Raw genomic sequence first — 20,088 nt, 5'->3', positions numbered from 1 at the left:
CTGCTGTCCCAGTGCCCTGGGAGGCCAAGGGAAAAAGCACGTGGTAGGGTGCAAGCAGCGACTGGCACCAGGTCTAGAGGGGAGCTTTATTCTGCTGCCCCCTCTGTCTGAAAGGGTTTAGCGTCTTTCCCCACTACCTCTCTGGCTCCCCACAAGTTCTAACACATTCTGAATCCACATTTTTTTTCTGGTCCTGTAGAGGCAAGCCCCAGTCCAGTGATTCAAATCAATTCAGTCTCCCTGGTTCTTTTTCCCCAGGAGGACAAGTGCTCTGAAGCTTTGGTGTCAGTTCCACGCCAGGGGGTGCATCTGACTTTTATGAAGGCATAGCAATGCACCTGAGATGACCTCAGTCCTTTTCTTTCATTTTTTGATTTCTCACCACCTGGACCATTAATTCTGCTTTCAAAGGGAGATGGAGAAAAGAGAGCCATTTCAAAGCAAAGCTGATTTGGTCTCTGAACCAGCTTGTCTTCTAGGTTGTACTTCACCCTGATGAGAATCAGAAAGGACAGTCTGTAAGCCCCTGAAATGCAATTTCCACTGAAACACGAACTTCACTCTAGTGGCTCTGCAGCTGGAGAGCCTCAAAACCAGTTCCAGATGTTCTTTCTCTCTAGCTTAGCAGGCAGAGGATTTCGGGCAAGCTGAGGGGTGGAGTGCTTATGCTTTTACCTGTTCTTAAAGTACTCCTTTTGCAGTTCTTGTCTTGCCTCATGGGGTCGTTCAGGGAGAGTGCTGTGAGCACCTGGATCCATTTCAGCCCTGCCTGGTACCTCCTGCGCTCGTCAGTCAGGGCATGTGGCTCTGAGCTGCTCATTCACTGCAAGCAAGAGAAGCCCTCTCTCCTTCTGTTCAGAGTTCACAAGCAAGCGAGTGCTGACAAAGTAAGTCAGGTGGGCTGGGAAGGAGGCCTGCAGAGGACCCCCAGTACCAAAGCAGTATACATGGCACTCACTCCCATCTAGTCTAGCGGAGGGCCGTGCCTCTGGTCTTGGGAGAAGTAGCGTGGATAGTGTCAGTCAGTTTACAGCCCCTTCCTCTTGAGGAATCTCTCCGTGGACCATCCCTTCTCCAGAAGAAAGCCATTCCAGACAAAGCCTGGCTATTGTGACTCCTGCCTTCCTCCTCTGCACCCAGCCTCGCTTGTAATATAGGATGTGATGGAAGAAATTTGTTCTCGTCCATGCTTTGCTGCCTAAGTGTGTTTTAGACATTTTGGTGTTTGTGCCTGACTGCTCCCTGAATCATCTTTTTAAAAAATAGTTCTATTGAACTATTCTATTTGAATAGTTCTGAAACCATTTGAATTTTCAGAACGGTTCACATTTGAACCTACTTTTAAACTCAAACAGTATGCGAGCACTTACAGTGTATAGACACCATTCTTAGGACCTTGCATGAACTACCTCTTTAATTCTTATAGCAAACCAATGAGATAAGTACGATTATTACACTTTTAAAGAAAAAATTAAAGAACTCAATCCCACTGGCCATTAATAATCACCAAAAGCCTAACAATGGTAACCCTGCCAGATATCTCTGTAGTATATGTGTACGCATGCACACATGTACACACATACATATATATGAATTTTACATGATTAGGAGCACAAATGTTGATCTCTAACCTTTTTTTTGCTCAACAATAACTCTAGAACATCTTTCCGCTCTAAAAGTAAATCATCATTTTTAACCTTTATATAATAAATGGCATATATACAATAGTATACTTAGTCCTTTATTGATAGATTTGCTATTTTAAGCATCTTTTACATATATCTTTTCATATTGTCTAATTCTGTCTTTAGGATTAATTTCTTAAAATGGAATTGCTGGGCTAAAGGGTATATGCTTTTTCTATTTTGAAATACATTACAAATTGCCTTCTAGAAAGTTAAAACAGTTTATATTCCCACCCACAGTGGTAGAGAGAGTGCACTTCAACCCTCTACCGGCTCTGGCTATTCATTCATCCAAAATTCAGTCAAGAATTGTATGGAGTAGAAACCATACTGAGAGCAGGGCGTTGTTAGTCTTTTCAGTCCCTGCTGATCTGAGAGTGGATGTTTCAGTGTTACTACTTGCATTTCTTTGATAATTAGGAGGGCTGCATCATTTTTTCATGTTTTAGTTGGCCATTTGGATTTCTTCTTCTGCGAATTATCTTTGCATATGCATCACGCAATCCCTTTTAAACCTCTTGAGGTCAGAGTTTGTCTCCCTTTTTAGTGTCTTTGTTTTTGTTTATTCTCATCCTATCTTGGTCCAACCCTGCTAATAGTTGTCATTTAATCACTTCCTCATCCATATTAGTACTTACCTTTCTTCCAAATATTAATAAATTTAGGTTAGTCACTGGGTGAATTCCATTTATGTAAGTTGAATTCTGCATCAGGACCTTATAAAAGGAGAGCTCTCACTGCTTACAGTTCTTCTGTCAATTGCTTTAGCATCAAGAATGAGGCTTCAGAGGCCAGCCCAGTGGCATCGTGGTTAAGTTCAAGTGTTCTGCTTCAGTGGTCTGAGGTTTGTGGGTTCGAATCCTGGGTGCGGACCTACGCACCGCTCATCAAGTGATGCTGTGGCAGTGTCCCACATCCAAAATAGAGGAAGACTGGCACAGATGTTAGCTCAGGGACACTCTTCCTCACCAAAAACAAAAAGAATGAGGCTTCGATCGGATGTTTTCAATGTATGTGGTGTGGTCTGTTAACTGGCTTTTATCTTATTTGTTTTCTCCTGTTTCTTAGTATTTGTTTACCACTAGTTCCTACTGTAGAACTTGGTGGATTAGTACTGATGCTATACGTTGTCGTATTAATAAAAATCTTGCTCTGCCTTTAGGTGGGGTCTTGCTTGAAGCCAGGCCTTCCAAGGAAGCCCATCCTGCCCCTGTCGTGGGTGGTGCCAGACCTCCTTAGCTCTCTCTAGGTTCCTTCCACGGTAATTTCAAGGATGTCAGTCTCATCTTCCCAACTGGTTTGAAAGCTTCTTGAGGTCATCTTATTGCCTTCTTTGATATCCTTCCTGGATCTCCAGAATGCTTAACACAGTGGTGGACTCAGAATATATATTTAAGAGATTGTCATCAACTGTCATGCTGATTAATAAGTTTACTGAGTCCAAGAGAATCAGAAAGACCCAAGGTCAAGTAGGCTTTGCCACTTACCAGCTGAACAGCCTTGGACAAACTTCGTAATCTCTCTAAGGCACAGTTTCCTCCTCCATGAAATGAAATACTAATAAAACACTTCCTTCTAGGAAGGTAGTGAAGATTTGAGTGCCCAGCATATAGACAGCACTCAATAAATGCAGCTTTAGAGAGGTGCTGTGGGTGCTGGTGGCCTAGCAGTCTTAGTTCTGGGATCTTCTCACCTAAGGTTCTTAGGAACATACAGATGGAAGAGTGCTGGTTGAGGTGGCAATACACCAAGTTTTTCCCTGGAGTATCCTTAGAGGCTCATATGCTCCTCTGCTGAACGACTCTTTGTTGAGTCTGAAACTGGGTTTTTCCAAAACGGAGCCTTATAATCATTCAGAGACTCAGCACCATGCCACAAGTTTAAAACATGCCAATTTCTCTCTTATGCTCTGCCAGTTTCTCTTAAATGGGAGTATGAGTGCCTGCGTGTGTGCGCACACCCATGAATGTTTGCCCATGTGTAAAATGCTTGAAAGAAATAAAGAGGGCATCAAATTTTGCCTGGCATAGCGACTATCATCTCTACTAGCCTCTAAGCATTTTACGAAATTTACATTAATTCATTTCCTTCTGTTCTATTTTTATTTTGTAGTCATTTTAAGGTATAGGAAGCCAACTTCTTCAAATGAGACATTTTGTCATTAAAACATGTTATTTAGTTTAACCGCCGTGGGCCCAGCTTCAGCATCATAGCATCATTGAGGATTGGGAAGGAGGGTTTCCCATGACCTAAGCACAGCAGCGAGCCAGCAGTCTGCGATGCGTTCATACCAAAACGGAGGCAGGCTGGCAGCTGAGTGTCATCTGCATTGTGGGCTTGGCATCTCCACCTCATGGTGCCAGTTCCTGCCCCTCCTTGCCTACCTCTAGTGACCCTCAGCCCTGCCATGCATGTGGGACAAGAGCCCCCTGGCCATGTCATCCTTGTATGCTGATTAGACAGGAATCAACAAATCTGTTGAGTGCATGTTTAATGTGACACAGATGTGGAACATACTGCAGATCTTTCTGCTTTACAAATTTTTAGCTTTTTGCATTTCGTCAGTGTTGCTTATTATTTACAGAATGTAACTTGAGACAGCAGAACAGATTGTAATTTTTAAAAAAGGTTTGGGGGGTGATGGGGCCACAGGGGATCTGGGAGAAAAAAAATCCAGTAGTGTGGAATGTTGTTTGCTGTCCAGACCAAACAAACCAGTTTGCCAAGGGTTGATGGACGAGGGCGGCCAGTCCCCTTCATGTTCACACTGGCAGCACTTAATTATAAGGCAGCTTGACCTTCTTATCACCAAATAAAGAATCATCTTTTGTCACCAGGCTGAACGTCATGGCACCGGGCAGAAACGCGCCCCTTGGAGAGGCACCGAAGGGTGTCACTGAGCTGCCAGCTTGTATTCTGCTTCCTTCCCATCCAAAGAGAAAGGATACCATTGAACCCAATCCCACTCAGACACATGGATGTTCTCCTTGCCTTCTTCCTGCTCTGGCTTTATGCTCTGGCACTGCGGCAAGAACAAGAACAAAGAAAGGTTTCTTCTTTTGCCTAAAAAATCCAAGATGTTCGTGGGCCAGAGCCAGGTTGATACAAGTTCAAAACGAAGGTGCCATCTCTTGTTTGTAGAGGGGCAGGTTTGACCAGAGGTGGCAATGGCTTCTGAGGAAGCTCAGCCATAAGTTAAATTTAAGGACAAGAAATAAAAAGGTACCAGCTGCTCAAAAGGAAGATGAGGAGGAGTAGGTGATTGGTTGATTCCTTTATGTTTCTAGGTCAAAAGAACCTAAAACTTGGGACTGAATGAAAGCCATTCAGTAAAAATCCTTTGATGAGTTCTCCTTGGAATTTGAGCTAGTGCAGAGAATGATCACCTTGGTCAGTAGGTTCTGAGCTGCGTAAGTGCTGTGTCAAGACTGGATTGGACTATCCCTAGGGAGCTAGACCCCTGAGCAGTTTCCAGGGTTCCGGGCCCCACTGCTCTTTTCCTTCCTGGAAAAGTGCAGACAGTGCACATTCCCCCCGGGAGAGTATGACCTAGGTCAGTAACTTTCTAGTGTCCCTCCACGGTGGAATGATCAGCATTCCTATGCTCCAGGGGTTCCTGGGTTGTTACCAACTCTCAGCCTTTCTCGGGCTCCGTCTCGGAGGAGGAGTCCACGACACACCACCCCTTCTCTGCTCCCTGGGCTTCGGAAGCAGCAGCTTTGGCTCTACTGCCAGCAGTTCCAACCCAGGCTTGTGGCCGTTGGTCTGTTCATTTGTCATGTATGTATTGAGCACCCACTGTGTGCCAGGCACTGTTCCAGGTGCTGGGGAACAACAGTGCATAGAGGAGACAGAAAGCTCTGGCTCCACGTAGCTTCCATTTGGCGCTTCCCAGGCCATGGCTTTGTTCAGAGCACGAGCCCCCTCCCTGGAAGAGGGTGTCTCACTGACTGGCTCCGTGACTTTCCCAGGGTCTCAGTTTCTCCCTCTTCCACCTACTGTCTAACCTCAGGGCCTGAAATAGATCCTGTTTATCGCTGGGAGTGTGGCAGCTGTGCATAAACATTCATTCTCGTGGCACTTGTTAATTTTCAGTGTCCTTGTCCGATTTTTAAGCATCTTCTTCTGTTCCATCTCACCCTCCTCCATTCTCTCTGTTTGATAGTAAAAAGATGTATAAAACTTCCCGCCTGAACGAACAAGTGGTCTTGAAAAACCAAACGAATCACAAAGTGGTCCCCCAGGTGGGCTGCAGCACCCCCGTACCTGCTCAGCTTTGCTCATGAGGGAGGCCCTTCACACAGCTGTGGAGGCCCTGGGATGAGCAGGGAGTGCCTACTGTGTGCCACATACTGTGCTGTTTACTTTTCATCTATTATCTCAACATTATCAGCCAAGTAGGTATTATAGTCCCATTTATTGAGAAGCAAACTGAGGCTGCAAGTTATCTAGTAACGTCTTCAAATCATTGAGCTGATAAGTGACTGGACTGGGACTTCTGTCTATGTTTGTCTTTTTCCCAAGCCTTATAGTCGTCTCTATACCACCATGTTCCTAAATTTCATCTCTCTCTTAAAAGAGATCAATTTTTGGGAGAAGGTAGATCATATAAAGATTAAAAGAAAGAAATTATGTAATCATTTTTCAGAAATCAACCTGAAAATAATTTGTTTTATTTAATCAGCTTGTTATCATTAGCATTTGTATTAATAGCCACAAAATCAAGCTTACCAGGAATTGTGTCTTTCAGCCCATGTGAAGTATCTTGGGATTGGCATTAGGTGAGGTAAGTTAGCAAGGAATCTGACCATGGCTTGAGAGATTCCTGTAAGCACCACACAGTCTGATTCAGATTGTTGTATTTAGAACACAGATGAAGCTTGCATTTGTAAAATGCCTCATTTTTGTAATGATGTTGAAAGTTGTAAACCGCTTTATAAGTTGCCTACTATTTTTCAAAAAAAGCAAAACAACCCCAGAATGTATGCAGAAGTTAGGCATGTTGGGAAATCCAAGGCTATTCGGCGGTAATCTCACTTGACTGGAATTCTTCGTGAAGCCCGTCTGCTTTGCCCTCCCCCAGCGTCGCAAACAGGTAGTCTCACCCTTGAGGCTGCGAGTCTAGTAGGGAAAAACCTCTAGAGTAGTTTTGTTCTTAGAGTTTAAATCCCAATAGGCATATCTGTTGGCATTAGTCCGACCAGCTGTCACAGTTGCAATGTCATGGGGTCCCCAAAACATGTGTTAGGTTGTAGGAAGCCTTGACCCCTATAAACAAGTCAGGTGTGAATCCCACTGATGGGAGGAAGCCCAGCCCAGGAAATGTCGTCCCCACTGCAGGATGTCACATTACTAAAAACTTAACAGCGATAGTAATACAGTTTCTTAACGGTTTCTTGAATCAACATCTTTCCCACATTTTCAATTGCAACAATACAATGTGGGATTTTATGGGTTGTTACACATACGACTTCAGAACTCTAGGGAGAGGTGAGTAGAAAGCTAACAAGAAAGCAAAAGGGAAAGGGGTCTATTTCAGTTTGAAGCAATTTCCCCAACAAGAAAACTAAGTGAGAAATGTTGGACGTTGGACCCTAGCCCATCTTGGACTTCAGCCACTTGAGCTAGGTTAGGGCCCCTCTGTGCGCCCATGGCCCCCTCTACAGATGGCCCCCTCCTCCTCATCATCAGTAGCATTTTGCAGAGTGCCTGTTGTGTACCAGGCACTGTTATAAGCACTATACATGTATTAACTTATTTACTCCTCACAACAACCCCATTATTATCCCCGTTTTATAGATGAGGAAACCAAGGCTCCAAGAGGTTACACAACTTGCCATAGGTCACGGTTTGTACCTGGTGGAATTGGGATTCAAACCCAGGCAGCCTGTCTCCAGAGCTCCTCTCTGCCATTCTGTTACACTGCCTCTACCCTAGTGCTCCTCTGCTTTATAACCGCCTATTTCTGTTTATCTCCTCCATTAGACATCAGTGTGCTCCCTTGAAACTTGATTCATCCCTGTCTTCCTAAATCCTGGCGCTGGCCTATGCATATGGTAGCTCAGAAAAGTCGATTAAATGGGAGTAGGGAAGCAGAGGCAGGCCTAAGCCGTTCTCAAGGTGCTGGGCAGGCCCGTTTTTCTGGCTGCCTTAGTTTGGATCTGCAGTTAGTAATTTCTTTTAGGAACCAACCTCTACTGCCACCGGGTTTCTTTCTGCCCAGCCTGTTTTTTCATGTGTTCAAAATCCAAATTGTCACAGTGGGTATTTGGTACAATCTTCTTGGTTCAAGATCTAATGCAGCCAGAGCTCAGGAGTTATTATTAGACCTAAAGATTGAATACTATCTCTGAGTAGGTTCTAGAAAGTGGATTTCTGTTTGTCATGGAACTCTGGGGAAGAATTTCTCATGTAAACTGAGCCAAACTTTAGAGGTTTTCATCCTCTAGTAGAGTCTTCTCTGATTACAGTTGCACTGAAAGGAGTAAAATCTGTTTGTGGAGAAGAACTGCTTTTCCACTTAGTCTCTGGAAGTGGATGCAGTAGGGAGGGGAGGGCCGAAGGTCAGAGATCAGATGTAGCTCACGGCTTGTCAGGCTTCCCGACCCTCCAAAACCGCACTGCCGTGGCTCTCAGAGCTCGCTTGAGCTGATTCACACACTCCAGTGCAGAGAGCACTGTTTAGATACACTGTTGAGTTCCTGTAGAGGGCTAACAAATGTCTGATTGAACCATCCAGTCAAGAATCCTGGTATCTTGTAGCTGTTATCCATTAAAAGTATTTGAAGAGATAGTGTGGGTTGACCTTCTGTACTCAGCCTACTTGTTTGTGTTCAGTCGAGCACAGTATATATCAGTAAGATATTTAATTAAAACAAAAGTCTTGGACACACACATAAAGTAAATGCAAGCACAATCCATCACTTTGTTGGGGTCAGTACACACAGCCCCTAAGGAAGATGGCAGTCATCAATTGAGTAAACATTCTATTACGCTAGGAAGTCACATGTTTGACACACACACTTTCTCCTCATTTACTGAGTGTTTTTGAACTTCACTTGGTTGATAGACATTGGCCATGACAGATTTCTCAACCGACTAATAACTTAAACTGTACAGGAGTGCGTGTGTGTGTGTACAACATCTGTCTTCAACTAATAGAACTATGACATAGTTACTCATCATCTCAGCGGAGAACAAATAATGGCTGGCCAACTGTTGACCCTCAGGCTGAAAGGAAAGATCAACCAAGTGGAATTGGTTAGCTCTCCCTGTGTCACCTTGTTTAGATTTATTGTTGCTTAAAGAAAATGACATGGATTGTTTTCAATTCCTCTGCTCTTTGGTTTGGGGCCTCCAGTGTATGTCGGATAGCAATGGCCAGATGTAGACTTCCTCCGTATTGATCTCTCACTGGGTGGATATCTGCAGTGTGTCAGCCACTGTATCAGCAGCACCTTCCCGGGGGGGGGGAGGGGGGTCGTCTGTGCTGTGCAGCCGACTCCCTGACGTTTCCATGAAGTTCAAAGCTCAAGTCCGTTTGGTGCTGACATTTTGGATTAGCTGGTTGACTGGAAGGCCTGCTTCTTTCTATACACTGTGAAATTTATAAACCGCAGCAGCTGAGGGCTTAAAATGGCCGACAAACCCCCAGCTGGCAGCAATTAAGTACACCACAGACCTTTGGCTAAACAAAGGTTTGTGGAGGCAGAGTTGCTGCATATGCACTAAACAGACTCATGTTGTAAACTACCTTTTATGTCGAGTGTTAGTACAAGATGCTGTCAACTAATGAGGGGTGAGTGGGTGGAGTTTTGCCACCTCTTGTTTAATGATCTATTATGCCCAGGATGTGGCACCAAGACCGTGCCCAGGAAGCAGCACGTGTTGACACTTAAGGCGATCATGAGAAAGGGAACGGGGCAAACGGGGGTGGGAGGCAGGGAGGGTTGTCCGAGGATGGTCCATCAATGGTGGGCCCGAGTAGCTCGAAAGCTGATCTTTCTGCTTTGGTGGACAGGCTCCATAGCTACTCCACTTTTTTTATTGGACACCATTATTCTTTAGGTTGAAAAGAGAAGGTGGGAATGAGAAGACAGCAAGATGCCATTTTATACCCATCCAAGCAGCAAAAATTTTAAGAACCTAGACCAGGGATGTTAAATGTAAATGCTATTTACATTTAAACTAATTTAAATTAAATTCTAAATGTTCAGTTCCTTAGTCACACTGGCCACATTTCAAGGGCTCAGTAGCCGCATGTGGCCAGCGGCTATGGATTGGATAGTGCTGTCCTAGACAATACCAAGTGTTGGAAAGATATGGATTACGAGGCTTTCTTAAATGCATTGTTGGTGGGAGTGTAAATTGGTTCAGTGACTTTGAAAACAATCTGAATTATCTTGTTAGGTGAACATTCATGCCCTGTGATCCAGCAAATCCCTCCTAGATATGTACCCAGAGAAACTTGCCCATGTTCACCGGGAGACTTGTACGAGAATGTTCATAGTAGCATTGCTCATAATAGCAAAACCTGGAAGTGACCTATGTGCCACCAACAGGAAGATGGATGGATGATGGTATATTCATACAGTGGAATAGTAATAAGCAGGTACAATGAATGAATTATAGCTGCACACGAAAGAATGGCTGAATCTTAGCAATTTGACTTTAAGGAGGGAGAAGTAAGTCCCTAAACATAAAAAAGCAGTGACATCCCTTTTCAAAAGCCCAAAACAACTAAAACCAAAGAGTGTAACAAGACTACCAGAGTGTACTTTTGAAATGTGATAAGACTATGTGAGGAAGATAAGCAAGGGAGTGATAAATTCAAGATTCAGAATAGCAGCCGTCCTAGGTGAAGGAGGAACAGGGGTAGGATGGCAGAGGACCACACAGATGGATTCAAGTTATGGTCAATGTTGGAGTTTCCGTGCTGGGGATGGTGGTTTCACAAATGTTTATTGTACCATTTAAAATAAATAAAGAAAAGGCCAATGATGATAATGGGCCTTCAGCTGAGGATTATGAGTCCAGTCCTAACATCCAGTTAAAAAAAAAAAAGAATAGAGTCCTTTCCCGCGAGGTGCTTGTAGGCTCACAGAAACATGCGTGAAAGTGAGCAAGGAGCAGTCACTTGACAATGGATACGCGGTATTACTGAATCGCGAAGTGCGAACAAATTTAGGATTGCTGTTACATACAGTCATACTGTTTCCAAGGGGTTGTTTGAATTCATAGTGCCATCATCAATACGTGAAGAAAACAGTTCCATCACACAGTGGCCTACACTGAAAAATATTACTTTAAACTTTTTGTTGGCTTACAAGGTTTGAAAATACTATCTTGTTGGTTTTGCTTAGAATTCTTTGATTATGTTTGGGACTAAGTTTGTTCACACAGTGACTTTAAGCACCGCCCCCTCCCCCCCAAGCCAACCTTCCAACTTGAACATCAGAAGTAAAATTCTAGTTGAATTTCAGAGAAGACAGTATAGTTTTTCAGGTACTGACAATAAGAAGGTAATAGGGGAATGTGGGAAGAATTCCTTTAACCCAACATTCTGCTTCTAATTAGAGTATCTCTGAATCACTACTTCTGGAAGTGGTCCCTATATTTATAAGACTCTAAGAGAAGACTACATTTCCTTCTATGGTAAATTTGAACCTTCTCTCTTTTCTTCTATGTCCATGTGAGAAATAAGCCTTGAATGCCACCGTGAGCCCCTCCATCAGCATCTGAGCACTGTATCCAGCTTCTCTGACATTTGATTGATCACAAAGTGAGGACCTTGAAAATGGGAAGATAGTTTGCAGCCTGTAGGGAAGACAAATAAGAAAAGAAACTTAGCAAATAGTGTATACCCACAAGGGAGCTACTCTGCTTTTGTATTCTCTGGTGTTTGGGTGGGTTTGCAGTTTGCAAGTTCGCCTTCATTGTATTGGGAGCGGGAGTGAGGCTGGATCACTGAAATTTGGGGAAGGCCCTGCGGGAGGCCACTGAGTTAGAAATGGCTGTGCGCATCAGAAAGCTGTTTTATGCTGTGATAACATGGGCACCTTTAACTTCCATTCTCACCTCTTCCATGGTTGTTACAAGATGTGACTTCCACGGGCTCAGGTCAGAAACGAGTGCCTTTCCCTGGCTTCTTGGGCTTCCTCGGATCCCAGCAGAGGAGTTTGGGACTCTTAGTGAGTCTTCCCTCCTTGGCAGCATGTTTTTCCCACTTTGGGTACCAATGAAAAGATCGTTTCTTCTAAGGAGAGCGCAAGTGTCAACAGAGATGTTAGCTTCGTGACTTTGCCTTCATGCCCCTTCCTTTGCTTTGATCAGTGGACTGCACAGACATACCCTTGACCTTTCTGTCAGGAAGATGGGATTCAAGCTGTTCACATTTGCCTTAACTTTGTTGGCTTTCAAAGCTCAGAATCTCTAGTCTTCAAACTCCCCGCCAAAGTTTGCATATCACCTTCCTTTTTTAGCTTAATAGTCCGAGTGGCCCTTATAAAGGCCGCCCACCCACACATGCATCCATTCATTTACTCAGCTAATACTTATTGCTTCCCTACCATCAACCGGGAGCTGTGCTAGTTCCCAGCATAGTAGTGAATGAAACAAAATCCCTCTTCTCATGGAGCATGCATTCCAGATGGGGAGCCAAGCCAGACGCAAATATTTTATCACGGTGACTCTAAAGCAAACGTGTTCTGAGCACATGACTGACTTAATCTAACTTGCCTTTTGAAAGGGTCACTCTCATTGCTGTGAGGAGAATAGACAAGGCAGAAGTAGCATAAGTTACAAGGCTATTGTAATAATCCGTTACAAACCCAGAGATCGTTTGTTAGTTATGATAGAGATGGAGAAATAGTTGGATCAGAGATGTGTATGGAAATTGAGCCTGCAGACCTCCCCATGGATTGCGGAAGATGTGGTGAGAGGAGTCAGGATGAGACATATTGAAAGGCAGTGAGGAACAGGCCCCGTCACATCCCCCTTGCTAGGGTCTTTGGGCTTCTGCCACGATAGCCCGAATCTCTTCTTAAGGTTCGTGGGTGACAGACTAGTGGGAGTGCCTTGGGGAGAAGACCCTCTTTTAGCCTGCCCTAGGTAGTGTTTGGAAGGACAGTAGATGTTTCACTAGGCAAGGAGACAAGAACAGGGCTCTGCTACCTGGAAAGCTACACCTAGCTCCTTCCCCTTGGTTTCCCGTACTTGCAGTGGTCTGCTGGCACTTCTCCCCTGAGCTTCTCTACCGAGGGGTTAACAGGGCAACCTGTGCTGCCCTCCCTACTTCGGTCAGTAGTTCAGATCTAAACAGCCAACAGTAGGCCTACATCTTGAAGAAGGACTTGAGACTCTGCATAGTGGGAGTATGAGTATGTGGTATAAAAAGGTTATTTTTTTTACCCATTCTCTTAGTGTAGATTGAACAAAACTTCTTTATAGTCTCTTTGCATCACCCTTGAAGGGCACAATTAGTAGTACTTAGGGCATCCTTATTACTGAAGTTTTAAAAAATTATTCCTGGATTTCTGGCTTTCCGGCACATATCACGTGTCACCCATGTGTGGGACTTCGGACATGGTGGCCTGATGGGCAGAGTGTTGACCTGGGTCCGGGAGGGCTTGGCAGTTGTCCCAGGTTTGCAGCTAACCTGTTGCATGTCCTGCGGCAAGTTTTTGTCCATATTGCTACCCCAGCTTGCCCACCAGGGCACTTTCTGTCCCTGCAAGTCAGCCTCTACACTGCTGTCAGTGCGTGGTTCTGAAGCGCTGACTCGTGGTGAGCTAGCCCTCTCTTTTAGTGTGTCTAGAGAGAGATGTTTTGCTTCAGTGGAATCCGGGAACAAATAATGAAAAGTACAGCAAGTACAAGGCCGAGGACAGACCAGCACACTCTTATCAGTCATCTGAAATATGCACAGCCTTTCCAAGACAAATATGGACTCCTGTTTCTAGGAAAACAACAAAAAGTACTTATCAGTTAGCCTGTATATGGTTTGTGGAAAAAGACAACATCAGCCTACCCTGAAAGCCATAGCAAAGCAGATTCCTCTGGGCAGCCAACAGCAGAGGGGCGCGAGTTAGGGCCGCTGCACGTCCCAGACTGTGGCCTGGGGCCAGTCCCCAGGGGAGCCCTGCATCTCCCTCATGGGATTACTGCATCCTTTACCCTATACCCAGGCAGCTGAGCTCATCTTAGAAGAAGTCGAGAAGCTTGGTGTGTGCTCCCTAAATACCCAGGGCCCCTCACCCTTCTCCCTGACCCTTTGCAAGTGCAGAGATGCCTCTTCTGAAGAGATTCCTAGAGAAATAGGGTGTGGCCAAGTGGAAGTCCAGTAATAACAACCATAACAGGAGCCACCATTAGTAGATAGCACAGGCTTGATGGGCATTCTTTTATTTGATCTTCACAGCAGTCCTATGAGGTAGGTGTCGTCACCTCGTTTTACAGAGAAAGCTGGAACTGAGGGTTAAGGAAGTTAAGTGACTTGTCCATGATCACGTGGCTAGAAGATGGCAAAGACAGGGTTCTGCTCTAAAATTGGAGTCTTTAACCACTCTCTTACAGTACATTCACAGGTAACGCTGTAGTTTGATTCTGGTCACTAAAGTTAGAGTGTGTCTTGTATTAAGCAGTGCTTTTATCTTAGACAAGAAGGGAAATCATTTTAACGTTAACAGCCTCTTTGCATTCTGTCCGTTGACCATCTAGGACTCAAGCACAGAGGGTTCGGAAACCACGCTGCTGCACGGGGCCCCAGGGGCTGCTTCCCCGCTATTCCGAGAGCCAGGCAGAAGGGCAAGAGCAGCTCTTCAAACTGACAGACAACATTCAGGATGAATTGTAAGTTGGAGCCACGGGAAACCAACCCTCTGGGTTCGTTGACATGTCTCTTCCTTCTTTGAGTCTGAAAAGTTTCTGTCTGATCCGAGTATCATTGTGACAGATCTTGAAACTGGTCAGCTATTCCTCGGCCCAAATGTTTAATAGGCTTAGCTGTAACTGCTTGTAAACAGCCTTTTCCTCAAACCAGTGCTTCTCAAACTGAGTTCCAAGCAGGACCTTATATTTTGTTTCTAGAAAACAGTACTCTCTTTCTACTTAGTTCAAAGAGAGAAGATAATTGACAAAATGTTCTCAATTTTAAGGGTTTTTTCCCTGTAAAACTCTTAAACTTGGATGTTCTATTGTTTGCTGCAGAATGCTAGTGAAACAAAACAGATAAAACAAAGAGCAAACAACTAGTAGCTGGAAACTTTGGAAATGTGGTTTTCTCGAGATTGTTTTGTTACTCTTTGAATGCAGAGCCTTGCATGCCTGGGATCCTGCTGTATTTTCATTTGGTGAAGTTATTGCTAGTTGATATGGTAGAATTCAGCGTATCACTGTTTGAGAACATTCTGCAGAGACCTTTTTAGCATAAAATATTCTGTAACCTAAGTAGGTATTAGAACCACTAGCCCAAAGAAAGCGGTTAGTTATGCCGGATGAGTAGCAAAATGCTAGTTTGATTTCTTTTAACGTTTATTTATCTCCTGTAAGACAAAGCAAGCTAGGGAGGGTTCTGAGGGCCAGGAATGGTTTTTGGCCGGTGGAGGAGTGTCTGAAGTGGAGGTTAATTCTCAGGAGAGCCTGCAGTGTCACAGTCAGAAGCAGTGTTAGGCTGGCCTCATCTCCTGTTTTGGTAGCAGTCTTTGAATGGGCACATCAAAAATCAAATCCAGAATTCACGTGTTGCTGCTGGGTAGAGTGGCATCTTCCTGGATGTGTTTTTTGTAACCCAAACTCCCTGCAGGTTCTCTTGATAATGTAAGTGCCTTACATCATCTAGGGCAGCTCTGGCTACCATAACAAAATATGGGAGACTGGATGGCTTAAACCACAACAATTTGTTTTCTCACAGTTCTGGAGGATGAGAAGTCTAAGATCAAGGAGCTGGCCAGTTTGGTTCCTGGTGAAGGCTCCGTTTATGGCTTGGAGAGTGACCCTTCTCCCTATGTCCTCACGTGGCAGAGAGAGAGCACGATCCCTGGTGTCTCTTAAAAGGACTCTCTTCCTATGGGTCAGGGCCCTACCCTGAAGGCCTCATTTAACCTTTATCACTTCCTTTCTCCAGATAGTCACCTTGGGGTGAGTGCTTCAGCATAGGAATTTGGGGAGACGCAGTTCAGTCCAAGCATGTGTTGTGAGTAGGTCTGCTCCTGTGTTAGCCCAGCCTCGGTGCTGGCTGCCACAGCGGTGTCCAGAATCCCCGTGCATGTCCGCTCCGGGGAGGCCTTTGTACTCCTGCCTGCCTCGGGGCGAGGATGTGCTGCCGTAGCTGCCCTTTGTGCCACTCTGCTGAGGGACCTGCTGGCCTTTACCTCAGAGGCCCAGAGAGTCATTACTCAGGTCTAGCGGGACAGAGTGCGGAGTTTGCTGGAACGGCGGCCCTGTGAGGGCCAGACTTTTGTCTGTTCCCTTCATGAAGAATCCTCAGTACCTACACCAGTGCTTGGCACGTAAGAAGCACCCAGTAAATATTTGTTGACTGACTGGTAGCTGGGTGGCTGCAGTTTAGCATTTGTATTAATAGGTATTCATTTTTCTATCTTTTGGGGGGTTTTTGGTCAAAGGTTGAGATTATAAATTTTTTTGTTGTTTTTTGTTTTTTTGAGGAAGATTAGCCCTGAGCTAACTGCTGCCAGTCCTCCTCTTTTTGCTGAGGAAAGCTGGCCCTGAGCTAACATCCGTGCCCATCTTCCTCTACTTTATACGTGGGACACCTACCACAGCATGGCTTGCCAAGCGGTGCCATGTCCGCACCCGGGATCCAAACCAGCAAACCCCAGGGCCGCTGAGAAGCGGAACGTGCGCACTTAACCGCTGCGCCACCGGGCCAGTCTGAGATTATAAATCATTGTACATTGTGCTTTTAAATTTCCTCCCCTGCTCGCCCCTGTTGAAGTCAAACCATCTCTGGTCCTTGCGAAATTCATTTTCAGAGGAATGACTTGTGCCAAAAACACGAGGGAGAAATTGTGTAGCACAGCTAACACAGAATTGTTCCCAGTGAGATGTGTGTGTTGAAAACAGGACCACAGAAACTGGAGTCAAAATGAAGCCTGTAAAATGATTTCATGAAACTCTTGAAGTTCATATGAACTGGGAAAAGATACTGGCATGAATGAATTTTGACTCTAAATATGGAAACCATGTGTCTCTCCCAGTTCGTGGGTTAAGTCTTGCCAGTGAGTGTTGCAGAGGCGTGTGACCGTGGCCTTCCTGAGTGTACGAGGAAGAAGTCATGAGGGAGTCCGGCAAATGTTTCTCTGAAGTGTCCTCGGTTGTCGGACTGGGTCTTCACGGTGACGTGAACGTTAGAATGATCACTTTGCAAGAAAGGGGTTTTCAGGAAAAGCACATGAGTGCCAAATTATACCTCTGACTTTTATCCTAGAATTGTAATTAAAAACATGTTTAAAGACCTAATTATTTGCATATTTTCCTTCAGAGTTAACCCCTTAAAAGGGTCTTTAATACCTTGCTCTACCGTTCTAACTAAACGTTTCCACATTGTTTTCCAGTCAGACTCACTGTTTCACTTCTGGAAAATATTGTGTAATTACTTCCTGATGTAGCGAAAACCCCACAAAGTCCCCAGTGCTGTGGTGACTTCAACTTTGTTCTCCCAGATCAAATTTCACTTAATTTTTTCTTTATTTAATTAATTAGTATTAAAAAGATAGTTACACACACAGGATTTAAGGTCTGGCCGTCTGAAAAGGCTTCAGTTTCAGATGAATCAAATGTTGCTCTGGTATGTTGCAGAATTACCATTGCTTCCCATTTTTCTCAATTTTGATTTTGAAATAGGATCCTGGGTTAAACTGATGTTAAAGTAAAATTTGCCCTATCTGATTAAATTAATTTTTCTTTATAGCTAATGTCTGATCTGTAACCAGAACCCTCATTTTCATTAAAAAAGGTACCTATTTTATTTCTAATACTTCATCACAGACAGTCTGCATTCTAGCATTGTAAGCACTAGAGTGGCTCTTACCTTTTCAAAAGGATGCCCATGAGCAGCCCACACGACCTGAGAAGCTGCGTGAGCATACTGTTTTCTGGAGTTTATTCGACAATTGGGTTGTATTTTTTAAAGGTAGGTTTAGGAAATGACATCTATGAGGTTTTTTTGCTACAGTATAAAAGTATAAAGAAAGAAAACAAAAATAGCCTATACACCCACCAGCCAGATAAGTTTTTTCTCTTTTTAGTGAGAGAAACTCATGCATGTGGTTAGTAAATACAAAGAGTAGAGAAAGACATAAACTCAAGAGTAAAAGTCTCCTTTCTTGCCCCCTTTGTAAACATACTGTTTATACTATTTCATATTTTGTCTGTCCTTGAGAAGCGGCAGATAGGGATCAGAGTTTTTTTTTTGAGCACATGTTATCGTATTGATTCTAATAGCATATAATTATAAATATAAACCTTACAGTAACATATACAGTCTCAAAACAAAGACACAAGACCAGTCCTTTTGAGGAATGAGATAGAATTCATTAGCTTCCATTTTCTAAACTAGAAAGTAATCTATCAATAACCATTGACACTTAGGAAATTGGATGTTCTTTGATATGGCACTGAATTAAAACTTTCATTTGGTGGATTATCCAGCTACTCTGATAAAAGTTAATGGCTTGCTAAATCTTTAGTAAGTTGAATCAAGAGTTCTGAGAGAATTCTTTAACTTCACTGCTGGGTAAAATGTACCCAACATCCAACGTTGCATGTGTGCTGGCAAATTCCATTGGACCTTACAAGGAATGTAAATTCCTTGTCATTTTCTGAGACTACCTAACACCTACATTCATTGAATCCCACTATGAGTCAGGACCAGTAAGAAATTTGCCCTTTCCTTGACAAGTTCACAGTTTAGCAGGGCAAGCAGACAGTATTACCAACTATCTGTAACATTGATTTCCTTTAAAATAGAAGTGTGAGCCATGTGATATGGGACCACAAGGGGAAGTGATTAATTTATGCCTGGAAAGCAGGGGAAGGCTGTGGACAATTGACCCGGTCCTGCAGGATGAGGAGAAGTGTGCAAAGGAGAGAAGAGAGAAAGGCACGCACGCAGAGAAGAGTAATGGGCAAAGGCGTGGAGGCAGAAGGGTTACGGCGTTTCTGGAGAATTGGGATTAGCCAAGTGTGGTGGCAGCACGTGTGGGAGGGAAGGAACAGAGTTTGGAAAGCCGGGAAGGTGGGTTACGAGGTCAGATGCTGAGAGCGCAACGCAGCAGCCACGCCAAGCCTGCCTCTGCTCTAGGCAGTGGCCAGATTGTGAAGAAGAGCACCCACTCAAAATTACATCTTAAAAATGTATCCTTGACGGCAACAGAGAAATGGATGAGAGTTGGAGAGACTGGAGGCAGGAAACCCGTTAGGAGGCCCCGGGAGTAATGCAGGTGAAAGGTAGAGAGGCCTGAAGACAGACGGTGGCAGAGAAGAGGAAAAGAGGGGGACAGAGCTGAGAGGTGTTTGGGAGGTGGCATCAGTGAGTCTGCAGACTGATTAAATTTAGACTCCGAGTGAGGAGGAGGTTGAGAAGCTCCAGGCTTCTTGCCTGTTTGGTCGGTTGGAGATGCCCGCACTGTAATAGACGGTCCTGGAGGAGGAAGAGCAGCTCCACCGAGGACTTGCTGAGTTCCAGGGACTTGTGGGACGTGTGCACAGAGATATTCTGCAGGGGCCCAGCACTCAGAGTGACACCAGGCCAAGACACAGATTTGGGGGGTCACAGACGGACTTGGAGGGGTGACACATGGTGGGGGGAGGAGCCAATTGTAGGAGCACTCCTGGAGTAAGACAACTCAGACCATATCTGATTTTGAAATGACTTGAAAGCAAGTAGAATGTAGAACTATAAATACAGTTAATAAGGCAAAAAAATAAAAGAGTAGGAGAAAAAGAAAGAAATCAAATTGAAGAGGGCGGATGAAACAGTTACTGGTGGGTTTCTCTCCCTGAGGAGCAGTCGCTCCTGAACTGTTTTCCATGTGGGTTCTTCAAGGGGCACTTGTTTCTCCAACCTGCTGACTCCAGGATTTGTAGACGTGCGAGAGGGCCCTCCCACAGGATTGGGATGACTTGGCGTCTGCTCTTGACAGAAGAAATAGCAGCAGCCACCATGGGTTGAGCCTCTGTCTGTGTTGGGCATGTAGATGAGCTCTAATCATCACGGGGCCCTGCAGACTAGATATGATGATCCTTGTTCTACCCGTGACGGCAGGGAAGCTCTGAGCAAAGCCGTCTGGCTAGCGACAGGCAGAGCCGACTGGGCCGGCTGGTTATGATGGCATGCAGGCCGTGTGACTTGCAGAAGACTTTGTTACCTGCCAGAGTGAGAGGG

At 44.6% G+C, this 20,088-nt stretch overlaps 1 protein-coding gene across 7 annotated transcripts in view; it reads left to right on the top strand.

Annotated features, from left to right (window-relative positions):
* Positions 1-20,088, top strand: part of VPS13D (vacuolar protein sorting 13 homolog D) — a 245,422-nt gene that overhangs the window by 217,728 nt on the left and 7,606 nt on the right. For all 7 annotated transcript variants that reach the window (XM_070511027.1, XM_070511026.1, XM_070511025.1 and 4 more), the window contains one exon: positions 14,403-14,534. In XM_070511027.1, coding sequence (XP_070367128.1) covers positions 14,403-14,534 — 132 coding nt within the window. The remainder of the gene's footprint in view (positions 1-14,402; positions 14,535-20,088) is intronic.

This window comes from Equus asinus, chromosome 5 (genome assembly GCF_041296235.1).
Source record: "Equus asinus isolate D_3611 breed Donkey chromosome 5, EquAss-T2T_v2, whole genome shotgun sequence".
In the NCBI taxonomy this organism is placed as follows: domain Eukaryota; kingdom Metazoa; phylum Chordata; class Mammalia; order Perissodactyla; family Equidae; genus Equus; species Equus asinus.
This window is presented reverse-complemented; position numbering and strand designations above follow the sequence as displayed.